This window comes from Halichoeres trimaculatus, unplaced genomic scaffold (genome assembly GCF_033239565.1).
Source record: "Halichoeres trimaculatus isolate MK-OKI-2021-1 unplaced genomic scaffold, fHalTri1.1 fHalTri1_scaffold_2, whole genome shotgun sequence".
Classification (NCBI taxonomy): Eukaryota; Metazoa; Chordata; class Actinopteri; order Labriformes; family Labridae; genus Halichoeres; species Halichoeres trimaculatus.
Window position 1 is genome coordinate 34133766 of NW_027437180.1, and position 12196 is coordinate 34145961.

Here is a 12196-nt window from a genome sequence, read left to right on the forward strand (position 1 = left end):
GAGCCAGGGGCAGCTGGAGGAGAGGCCCGGCTGCCAATAACTGACAAACATGTCACCATGAACACAGGCTGCAGCACAGGGGGGGAGCATGTGTTACACTAAGCGGGAGAGACAGGGAAGAGTGAGAGGAGAAACAGAGCTGAAGGTAAAGAGAGATGGCACAGTGAGTGATGCATTCATCCAGAAACAGGAAGTGCTGTATTATTTTACACACTAGAGACAACTGGCATGAGTTTAACGCATGCAGTGAGTTAGCGCTGCACTACATCAAAGCATAACAAAAGACAAGAGGTCTCACTGTAAAGATACACTGAATTATGTAACTGCATACATTAAGTGTGTTTGAGCAGATGCACGAATAGATAAACAGGAGGGTGACCTGTGTTATACGCATGGCTGAGCATACATGCACACTTTCATGTGTACACATGTATCTTTGCATGTGAGCATATGCCATATAGGCAATAAATATGGATGTATGCCTGCACAGATGTCTGTTAAAAAGCCTGCTTGCATGCAAAATTATTCTTATGTGGTAAAGGAGAAAAGGCGGTCATGTTTGCGTAAATATAGAACAATACACCCCGTGGTTAAATTATAGAGCACAGAAAACCACAGAGCATATAGCCCTTTCTTCCCTCATTTTTCTGTCATATTTAAGAAACCAGCTCAGTTTAAAGAGAGTCAAAGATCAGCTTTCTGTCTCTCAGAGAGATGTGTTAAATGAGGTAACAAGAAGTGTGCCTGCAGGGAAACTAGTGCCATCGTTGGAAATATCTGCCGATGCCAAGTCTGTGTTGTGCTTCGCTGAGCTGTTCGTCTGTCTGAAACCACAGAAGAAACATAAAGGCAGATTGCTGACATGCAGAGAGCATTATGTTTCAATAAATACAAACTGCTGTTAAAAGTGAGTCAGACAAAAAGGATTACAAAATAAGCCAGGCAGCAACCAAGATCTGTCACTGATTTCCTGTCATTGTTCATGGACTGTGACTGTGTTTAACACTTAATGTGCTCTAAATCAGAATTCTAAAAGGCATAACAGTGTGTTATTTGTACTATATGACATACTTATAATGTGATTACATATTCAGAAATTGTTGAATCAGGTCATGTTATCTCTGACAAGTGTCTCCTTCCTGGAGACAACACTTCCTGACATGTTTGCAACAAAAGAAGCTCATATTTTCAAGTGTGCGTATCCTAAATGTATCTGTTTTAGTGGGCATGTGTCTCCCTGTTTAAAGTCTGATTGGACAAAAGCAGAGAAAAAGCCTTTAAGACCTTGAAACAGAATCAGAAAGAGGGATAAAGAGTTATCTGGGTGTTGCAAAGATGTCTGAGCCGGTCTCAAGCAGCTGTAAGAAAGATGACACACAAACACATTCAGGGCATCCACACAAGTGTATTTAAACAAGTGTTGGCAGGCCCACTGCCCACTTAAGTCCACTACACTCAGTGCTTTGCCTGACAAAGACACGTACACACACATTCTCTGAAGCAGCAGCTGTGGCGACCAGAGCAGATGATGAGGGGCTCTGTCAAACAGAGGGGCGCACAGACACACACCATCATCCCCCACTCACACAGAACAGCCTGTGAGTGGACAACTGTGGAGTTAGTAGGATGAAGCAGCAGTCATGGAGATATGCAGTCAGATGCTTGGTGTGTCTACGGTGTGTTCATGTGGGAGCTTTGGGTGTTTTGGTCTGCATGTGTAGGATACAGAGCTCATCCAGCATTAACCTGAGGGGCACATGAGGACACACGACTCGTCGCTACTCGTGCAGCAGAAGAAATGTGGTCTAGATTAGCTCAGCTCTGGAGAATGATACCAACCCAAAGGTCATGCAAGTGCAGTAAACAGCTGCCACCTGGTTGTTTTTAAACAGACGTGACCTGCTGCGACACTGTACAGACAACACAAAGATGAATACTTAAATTTCTGCAAAGTCTTTTTTTTGAAAGTTGACATCTTAAGACCCATTTCTGTATCAAATTTTTTGTGTGGAGGACTTCTAGAAGACTTAAACTGTCCTAAACAGTCTTTACTGAGACATAAGCCAACCACCATGTGTTAGACTTTGTTCTCTGCATCATAAGACTGTAGAAGTAGCACAATAGCTTCATAGTGCTTTCATTGCTTTCATTGTGCTGAACATGTGAAATATTGTTTGACATTTTTGTGTTTTAATTTTTACTTATATCACTGATAAGGCAACTAGTCAAAAGCAGCAAAAGAGTCCTGGACAAATTTCACAGAAGAATACAGCGCATGCTATCATAACTTATCTTACTGCTCATTACCACACTGCTGTATGGTATCATCACACATCAACATACATTTCATTCTGTACTGTTTCATTTCATTTATTGTTATGTTTCATTTGAATATGTGTACTTTAATCTCCCATTGTGTTGTATTTTAACATGTATTGTGTATCGTATTCCTCATATTCCAATGCAACCCAACACAACATCCCATTGCATCTTATTGTATCGTGCTGTGTTGTATCACACTTTGTCACATCCCCCTATCATGTTGTCTCGTATTGTACATTGGATGGTGGCTCACTGTATTGTAATGCATTTCATTGTATCCTATGATATCATATGGTATAGTACCTTGAATCGCACCAAATTGCACTTTATTTAGATTTTTTGTTTGATATCAAAATCAGGATTCTTTGTCAAAAAAAAACTTTTTTTTTTTCAAATTCAAATTCTTCATTTCAGTCTTTGTTTATAAATTGGACTGGAAACAAGTTACAACTTTTCTCCAGCAGAGGGTGAAATGTTTCTCTCTGACTCACATGACGTGCATTTTATGGGAAAATATGACTCCTGATAGAGTCTGTAGACCTCATCATCATTGAACTTTTTCACATGGCCTGGTGTTAAAAAAGCAAACTACAAATCGCAAAGAACACGTAAATATCTAAGAATCGCAATTTAAATTGAATCGGCACCCCAAAAATTATAATAGAATCAGTCGTGAGAATAGTGTATCATCCCAGCCCTACTGTATATTAGGGATGTCCTGATGAAGAGTTTTTGACTTCCAATCTGATCAGATTTTTCTATGTTTTGCTGATACCAATCCAATACTGACCCAATACCTATCTCTAATAAATCCCGTACTCCATTGTGTGATTCTGTTGTAAATGATGAATCATATTTGTTGTATTAAAGTGAGTCCTGTTGGTACCTCCTCGAGGAACACCCACTTTACAGAAGTTGCAAGACTCTGCTCTACTATTGTTGCTTTCCAAAGAGAAGTAGTCCCACACAGCGGACATGTTTGCAACGTGGTTTGATTTACAGCAGCTGTGATAGTGCTGAAAACATCTGAAAACTGGATCAGTCCCGACCACGTAACAAAATCGGATGACTATCTGATCCTACAAAAGTAACCATGTTGGCCACAGATACTGATCAGTGTATGCGGGGCATCCCTGCAGAAAATTGCATATGTTAGATGGTATCACATGGTACCTTATAGTATCTCATGGTATGTTATGGTATAGTATTGTATATAGCACTGTCTCACACCATATCTCCCCCTCTCACATGTTGTATTGTATCGTGTTGTATATGGCAAAGTATGCATTCCATGTTTTTGTGTCCCATCATTTAATTACATTTTCTTTCAAACACACCACCAACTTCAGAACAGAAGATTGACTGGATACTACTGTATGATTTGTTTTGTTCATGTTAAAATGTGTTCTTCAACTCAGCTTTATGCTCCGAAATCATAAAGAAGTTCCCAGGTTTATTTATAGTAAGAGTGTGGCAGCCTGTGTCTGGATGATGCTACAAAAATTGCATGTTAGCCCTGTTTGCAATCAACATATAGTCAACTGTGATTCAAGTTTAAAATGTCTGTGAAACATAAGTCCTTTTACCTTTTATCAGGATATTAAAGTTAAACTGTCCAAAACCTCCTAACGAATACGGCATCAGTAATTGTTTCCTTGTCTGTAAACCTCCCTGTTTTAAAACTGCAGAGTTCATTCCTCTGTGAAATCCGACTCTGCAAACGATACTGCAGTGTGTCTGAATGAGTTCCACATGTGGTCAGTAAAGAAAGAGATGAAAAGAGAAGCGGGAGATCGGCTGTTAAAGAGCTGAGGACAGATGATCGGTCACAGGGAGATTCCCATCAGGCCTGATTCATGTGTGCAGAGCGTGTGAAGAACTAGCTGAACAAGGAACAGAGAAAAGGCGCTCAGCCACAAGGTGTGAGTCTGTGAAGAGTGATTTCAGTTACCTGTGTCCTGTGGGAGGGATGAAGTATATGCAGCAGTGCACCCGCGAGTCTGGGATTCTCCTCTTCCTGTCGATGTTGATTTCCTCCTGCAGGTACACCTCGTACTGGTCGTTGATGAATTTCATGATGGGCTGCCAGCTGATGAAGGAAACAGACGGGAAGCTAAGCTGTGCTATGCTAATTTAAATCATCAAGGTAAATTAGTGTTTGCCTAAGTTTTTGCTGCTGCTCTCCCTGCCTCATGCACATCAAAGAGATGAGAGGTGTGCTCTCCTCATCTCAGGCTATGGCATCCCACATAGGTATGTTGAAGGGCAGGGAGCCCCAAGAACAGAGTCATATCCAGATTTAACTTAGTGTATGCAAATATTTCACTTTTAATGACATTTTAAATGACTGTCTTCGGTTTAAGCACTTTATAAGTTTAAAGAAATGTCCAATTTTTAAAACATGAGGAGCTCACAGAAAGACAAACATGCACCCTTATCAAGAACCAAGAAAAAAAATATTTTTTTGTTTTATGCACAAATCACAGGGAAAATTTATTTCAGTAATAGCATAACTCACCAGTTTTCATTGTTGATCTGATCCCCAAAGCCAGGAGTGTCGATTACTGTCAGCTTCATCCTCACTCCTTTCTCCTCAATATCTGGGAAAAGAATGGTTTTTTATTAGACTTTATTCTGTACACTCAAAAAAAAACAAAGGATCTGTTTCAATTGGCAACATTTCCAGCTGTTTGCAACCAAACATGAATGTTTTCCAACCATGACTGATGGACTTGATCTCGATAGTCTTTGGGATCCTCTCCTCTGGGTCTGGCTGCACTGACTTGCGGCTCACTTTGGATTTGAACAAGGTGTTCATGAGGGTGGACTTTCCCAGGCCGCTTTGCCCTGATGAGAAAAACACAAAAACACACATAACAGTCAGAGAAACTGGAACACACTCAGTCAGGCTTTAAAAACCCCGCAGGGTGACAAGGACAAACTGACAACAGACTGAGGCCTCATTCCAGTGAAACACACAAGTTTCTATCAGTTCTTTTAGAAAACAGAAAATACAGAAGATTGGATATGCTCATGACATCAGCTTGAATGTATGTGTTCAGTGAGTGTGTGAGGATACATGTGTGTGTTAATAGACCGTGACAATAGCAGGACAGCTGCAGGGTCAGACAGACGAGCAGAGGGGGCCAAGAGGACAGATGTATCATATGGACCACACGCACACACACACTAAAACCACATTTAACTCATGAGGGAACTAATTAAGCCTCTGATAATGGCTGCACTTTATTTTACTGAACGGAAAATAAAAAAGTGACTATGTTCGACATTGACAGAAAAGATATGGCAAATTTTTATGGACACAACCCACAAACTCACATGCTCCAACAAATGTTGCTTCATTTAAAAGAGAAATAAGAAAAACTTTCCAACTGTAAGAGGTTATTGATAAGTAATGTTACAGCAAAGAAATAATCTACCAAACTCTAATTTCCAAATACTTTTTGTGTTCAAGTTTACTTGAAGTGCTAGTCCCCTCCTTTTTCACTTGTCAATGTAAGCACTGTGCAGCCAGCATCAGTAAAACATTAATATGTTATTATTAGGGATGAGTATCAATGACCAGTTACTAGAGGTGTGAAAAATATTGATACAGCAATATATTGTGATACTTTGACCACCAACAAAATATCGATATTCCAACTCTTAATATCAATATTTTTGTAAAGATAAAAAAATATTTTTGCCGAGTCGGTCGATAAAACACAACCCCTTCCACTGCAGTAGATGGCGCCGAAGAGCAACTACTCTGTATGTTACCTGTAGAATGTATGATAAATATCAGCTCAACTCCACTGAATGTTGCTCATAGATTTTAAAATAAATATAACATCAAAGTATATTAAAAATTGTTGATTTCTAAACCTGATAATGTGGATTTTTGTTGTACTGAGCAAGTCGGTCTGATTTTTTTCTTAGATAATTGTGTAGAATATTGCAGTTTATCTCAATATTGTGATACATCTTGATACTATTGTATCGTGACCCAAGTAACGTGATGTGTTGAGAGGTTCTTGCCAAAACTCCCCCCTACCGGTTACTGTTAAGACTTAATTAGAAATGGTTTAACCCATCAACATTATCTGCCTTTATGCTTAATGGTTCTCTTGTCAATTCTTTACATCACATTGGAGCGCTGGACCTTATGTAAATGTCATGTGACTTGCCACATGTCAATCACGCTTGTCAGTCAGCAGCAGAATATCCGACACGATGGTGGAGAGATGGAAGTGACTGAAAGCTTGACTTCACTTTTCCAAAAAGGTGCTAACAACATAAAGTGCAATTTGTTCACTGTCATACACCAACATGTTTAAGGGTGATTCTTCAATTAAGAGAGTTTTTTCTTCCCCAGGGTAGATTTGCAAGGAAAGAATGTTTTTCACAAAAAAAAATTGTATTTGTAAGCGTTAGGCTGAATAAGCTATTAAAAAAACCTGAATTTCTATATTTTCATACTTTTTCTGTGTTGAAAATTCAAATGTGCAAGAATTTTACTATTTTGCGCTTGTTCCCAATCCAGGTATTTTAACATCTCCTCTATAATAAAGCAATAAAAGTTCTAAATTCATTTAAATCTTCACTTTATATTTCCTCATAAGAAACTAATCAGAATCAGAATACTTTATTGATCCACGAGGGGAAATTTCATTTCAGTTGACATTTTTTAAATTCATAGTTTATTCTTGTTCAATATGTAATTAATTTATAAATATCGCTGTCCCCAATACTTCTGTCAGTACCATCACACTGAACATTTTATAGACTAATAAAGTTTTTACAAAAAATTACTGACATATTTGCATGCTAATTAGATGCTCCAGAAGAACATTCAAAAACATGAGATGAGAGTTTGATGATGTAAGAGTATGCTTATTTGGTGTCATTACCAAACAAGCTTTTATTTCAATATTTTACTAATTAGTAAGAAATTTCACTTTATTAACATATATTTTATATACATAGTATGCTAGCTTACATGTTAGCTTAGCAAGTCTAAAACTTAACCAACATTTGACATGTTGTATCAAAATATCATTATTGAGACCGGTGGCGGACTGGGATTGAAAAACAGCCCGAGACTTTGACCTGGCCTGGCCAACAACGGGACATGTCGGTAGAGTATTCTCGTCACGTCAAGATGACCAGTCTGCCCCTGACACGCTCCGACCATCCGCCTGTTGGGGTCTGAAATAGACTGGCCGTTCGGGAAAAGTCCCGAATTTCCCGATGGCCAGCCTGCCCCTGATTGAGACATAGTTACTTTTTTTTCATAACTTCTTCAACCTAATCCTTACAAATTTGCTTTTTGTTAAAAAAAGCATTTCTCTTCTTGGGAATCTACCCTGGGGACAGAAAAACTCCCTTAATTGGAGAACCACCCTTAAACATTTGTCAACACACAGGGTTAAATACCAAGAGTCTTATGCCATTTTTTTTTAACTTATAAACTCAATAAAATGTTGTTGACACAGAAAACCTGTAAAGCCAACTTTTTATTCACAGAAAAATCATAGGAGGAAGTGAGAAGGGAATCGATGGAGAATCGGATCAATGGGCAGAATCAATAAGGGCATTGGTATCAATAAAATCTTATCAATACCCATCCCTAGTCATCATGCAGCTCTTTGTGCCCTTTTGGAGCCCTCCTTTCCCCCTCCTGCCCTCTTTTCCCAGCCCCTCGAGGCACCCACTGTGGCGTGTGGAAGGCTGCCAAGCTGCCAGGCCCTCTGTGACACCCTGGGGTGGCCTTTTGCACCTCGCTTTCTCCCCCCCCCTTGGTCATTCACTCACATACAGCTGCCCTTTCACACACACACTCTGCATGCAGTCCGCTGAGTTGCATGTGTTTAGCTACACTTTCACCCCCTCTCACACACCCTCACACACTGAGACACTCTTGCTGTCCCTCCCTGCGTGGTGGAAATCCAAAGGTTAGCTGGCCCAGGGCAGAGAATAGGCAACAGCATCTCATACAGGGGACCACAGCGAGGAGGGCCAAGATGACAGCTGCTCTAACCTTTTACGTCCTCACATGCCTTCCAAGCGACAATGCTGCTGGCCAAAAAAATGTAATTCAGTCAGAAAGAGATGTTTCAACCTCATATAGTGAAAAAGAGTTTCGAAAATCACATACATCTACAATCTTTGCAACTGAGCAAGATTGATTATTCTACTCTGAGCAGGCAGGTCAAAACTGGCCTGCTGTGAGATGTGAAGCAACAATCTGTTGACATATCACCCAGAGGAACCTAATATGTGCTGCATATCAAAACCCCTGCAACCAATAGTCCAAAAAAGAACTTCACGCAGCATAAAACTCATTGTTCTTTCACTATTGTTTCACCAAACTATAGCGTGCACAGTGTGAGAGCTTTATTTCATTACACGTGGTTATCACACCATCTCTGCTCAAATGTTTTATTTATCCTGAAGGTGCCAAGGATTACAAGTGAAAACATGTCAGCAAAAATGTAGTGAGTGCAGTGACTTTTGAGTTAAGCATCCACACTTTCATTCGGTAACGTCTGCAGTAAAACTATCTTTGACTTCCACTTCAATCATCCATAAAACAGCTTGTTAGGATGACAGTCAGACGTTGAGGTTGTCCTTACATGCCCACACTGGAAAAAATGAAATCTTATCAAGTGTTTTTGTATTATTGTCAGCAGAAATGTTTTTTTTAGACTTAATTTGAGCCACACTCACATAACCAGTCCAGAAAACTGTCTTATTTCAAGTTATTCAGAGACAAAAATGAGGTCTGAATTGTTTGTAACAAGTTAAAAAAAACTGCCAATGGAACAAGAGAAAAGCTACTTTTATCAAGACATGATACTAGCTTCAAGCAAATTTTCTCTTGTTCCATTGGCAGATTTTTTTACTTGTTACAAGTAATTCAGACCTCATTTTTGTCTTTAAATAACTTGAAACAGGACATTTTTTGGACTGACCAGTTAAATGTGACTCATATCAAGTATAACAAGACAATTTTTACTCCAAGATGCTATGAAGGGGATCTGTTTTGATTGCACTCTCTCGCCACCTTGTGGCTTGGAGTTTCCTCACACCGCACACTACCGTAAATTACTTCAGTGAGGCATGTGTTTGTTTTGGAATTAAATGGAGATTGGATCAAAACAAATTTTCTTTGTTCATGACAACTTTTTACTGGATACAACACACAGAGGTAAGGACTTATCAGTACAGATGTGTGATGCTTTGGTTTGAAATGTGACATCAAGCAAATGTTGTAACAGCTGGCTACATGTTTGCCTGGTGCTCCGAGGCATCTGTAGGCTAACTTGACAATGTGTTCACACTGTCAGTTTGTAAACTCAGTCATAACCAATGAGTAGTTTAGTAGCCGTTTATATTTAGTGCAGCTGGCAGCCCGGTTCTCAAAGACAAGTCCATAATGTGTAACGTTAGCAAATCCTGATTAGCTATGTCCTGCCAGTCATCTACCAAGCAGAACTTACGTAACCTCACTCTTCATTTTATTGATAGACTCTCAAGCTTGAACAGACCACTGCAGAATAACTGCTGACTGTGGGTTGGAATGAACATTATCACAAACAGTGAAGCCCCTATTCTATAGAGTGGGCTAAAGGCTAATTAGCGTTTAGCCCACTCTATAAGCTGTAACCAGCAACATTAGTTCTGATAATCTCATTTTAAAGTGTGGATTATGATCAGGCATATATCTAGAAGGTAGACTTTTTGAAGATCACTTTTAAACTCCTCATATCCCCTTTAATATAAGACAAAAACACTTGATAATATTTCATTTTTTTGTAGTGAACTGTGTCAATATGAAAAAAAAGTACCCTTGGTTTTACATTATGGCACCCCTGTCTTTACAGAGAGAGCAAGCATGTAGGTTTGATCCTGTATCTGCATGCATCCGTTTGCACAACAAGCACTCAAGGATAACTGCATGTGCGTGCAAGTTTACACACAGACGTGATGATGAGATCTAATTGTCATTGTGTGGAAGTGTAAGCTCCAGCCTGACAGGGTAATCCCCATTATAACGCCACTTTCACAGCCTCACAGCCTCCTTTTATCCTCCAAAGCCGACGCTCGTGTCATGCGTGTGCTTGATTGTTTGTTACATCATGGGAACACAAAGCTTATCAAAGAGGGCACCATGCTGGCTGCCTCTCAGCAGAACGCATGCAAACATACAGAGGCACTGGAGGACACAAAAGAGGATGTGTGCTGGAAGGAAAACAGAAAAAAGACGATGTTTTCCAAGAAAGGAAATCTGCAACTTAGCAAGCTGTGTATGTAAAATCTGAACCCATCATGCTTTTGTTCTGATCTCTTTCTCTTTCTTTTTTTGTTGTTACCATCAGAGCTTCTACTGATGCAGTGGTGACTCACTCATGCAAACATTTGGAAGCAATTACCGCCTCAAGCCCCCAAAGCACATCAGTGTCAGTTTTATCCAACATGAAACTATAATCATGGTCAATGTCAAGCTCAAAGTCAGGCAGGAGAGACAGCTAACGAAGAGTTTACGTCACATCAACCTTGGCCATCCTTTTCTCATAAAAACACATTTTCATTAGCGTTTTATAAGCTTTAAAATACATGCTTCAACCTTTAACAGCTTTATGTGCTCAGGCAACTTGAGCATAATGAGGTCATGTAAAATGGATGAACTGGTTGGCATGAATCAGAACAAAAACTCTGAGCTAAGCCAGTGTTTCAGTCTAGTTTCCAGTGAAAACGTCTAATAGATTTACTATGTGTCACATTCACCTGAAAAGTCTTAAAAAATATTGTATTTCAAGATATTAGAGGCTTAAAATAAGGCAAAGGTTGCCTGTAATGAGTTCACAAAATCAGCCAGTGCAACAGAAAAATTGGCATGTCTGGTTTCATTAAATGAGTTTTTTCCAATTTAAAATAAATTAAAAAGTACACTTTCTTTGTTGAATTTGCAGCTTTTTTGTTTACTCAGATGAAGCAATTCAAGCTTTTTTTCAACTTTTAATGTCTTAAAATGAAATATTGTTTTGTACTTGCCATGAATCAAGCTTAACGTAGTCTTTTAAGATCTTTAATATAAATTACTTGCTTAGTTTGTTTTGGGTTTTTTCTTTTTGCATTGCACACACATAGAGAATTTCTGTAGAGGTTTCAAATTTCAACATTTAGACAAAATAATGTTGACTGTATTTAAAAAATGGACACGGTGATAGCTCCCTAAAGTGAAACCAAAACATTTTAAGCTTCAACTCGCCAACTAAATCTCATTGGCTGTTTTCAAAGCATGTCTTAACTCATAGTGTGTATTCAAAATACCAGGATTTAAAACTGATTCATGAAATTTTTTTAGCATCCAATGCGCCAATCTACATTGCATACTGTTTCCCTCAATACACACCACTAATGTTGTTTGGCTTCTTTCTCTGTTTGTGGCAGATGGTACCCAGTTCTAACTTTATCTTTGCCACAAGCTGGAAGGAGTTAAGGCTGACTTATTATGCTTGATCCGCACTCGAATATTTCTAACCTGCTGGAAAGAGACGCACGGACAAGATGGCAGAAGAACGGGATCTCCTAGTGGTAGAAGTGCAGAAATACAGGCATCTGTATGACTCTTCACACCGAGATCCCTGTAATTTATGGTCATAAGAATTTATGTCATGAAATTGGGGCCACTCTTGGCAGAGAAGAGAAATCGGTTAAAATAACATGGGAAAAACTTCCAGTACAGACATGTATGTGCCATGTTGTAAACAAAAGCAAACTTCTTTGACTCTTGTTTAGTACGCTGGTAGACGTACGTTTGTGATACACCGCCCCCCTGCAGTTTGGGAATGAACACCAATGGACGTCG

The 12196-nt window shown here is 39.3% G+C and overlaps 1 protein-coding gene across 5 annotated transcripts in view; it reads right to left on the reverse strand.

The window, feature by feature from the left end:
• septin9b (septin 9b) overlaps nt 1-12196 on the reverse strand; it is a 113969-nt gene that overhangs the window by 13968 nt on the left and 87805 nt on the right. For all 5 annotated transcript variants that reach the window (XM_074687195.1, XM_074687199.1, XM_074687191.1 and 2 more), the window contains 3 exons: nt 5041-5169; nt 4841-4922; nt 4274-4411 (listed from right to left, as the gene is read on the reverse strand). In XM_074687195.1, coding sequence (XP_074543296.1) covers nt 4274-4411; nt 4841-4922; nt 5041-5169 — 349 coding nt within the window. The remainder of the gene's footprint in view (nt 1-4273; nt 4412-4840; nt 4923-5040; nt 5170-12196) is intronic.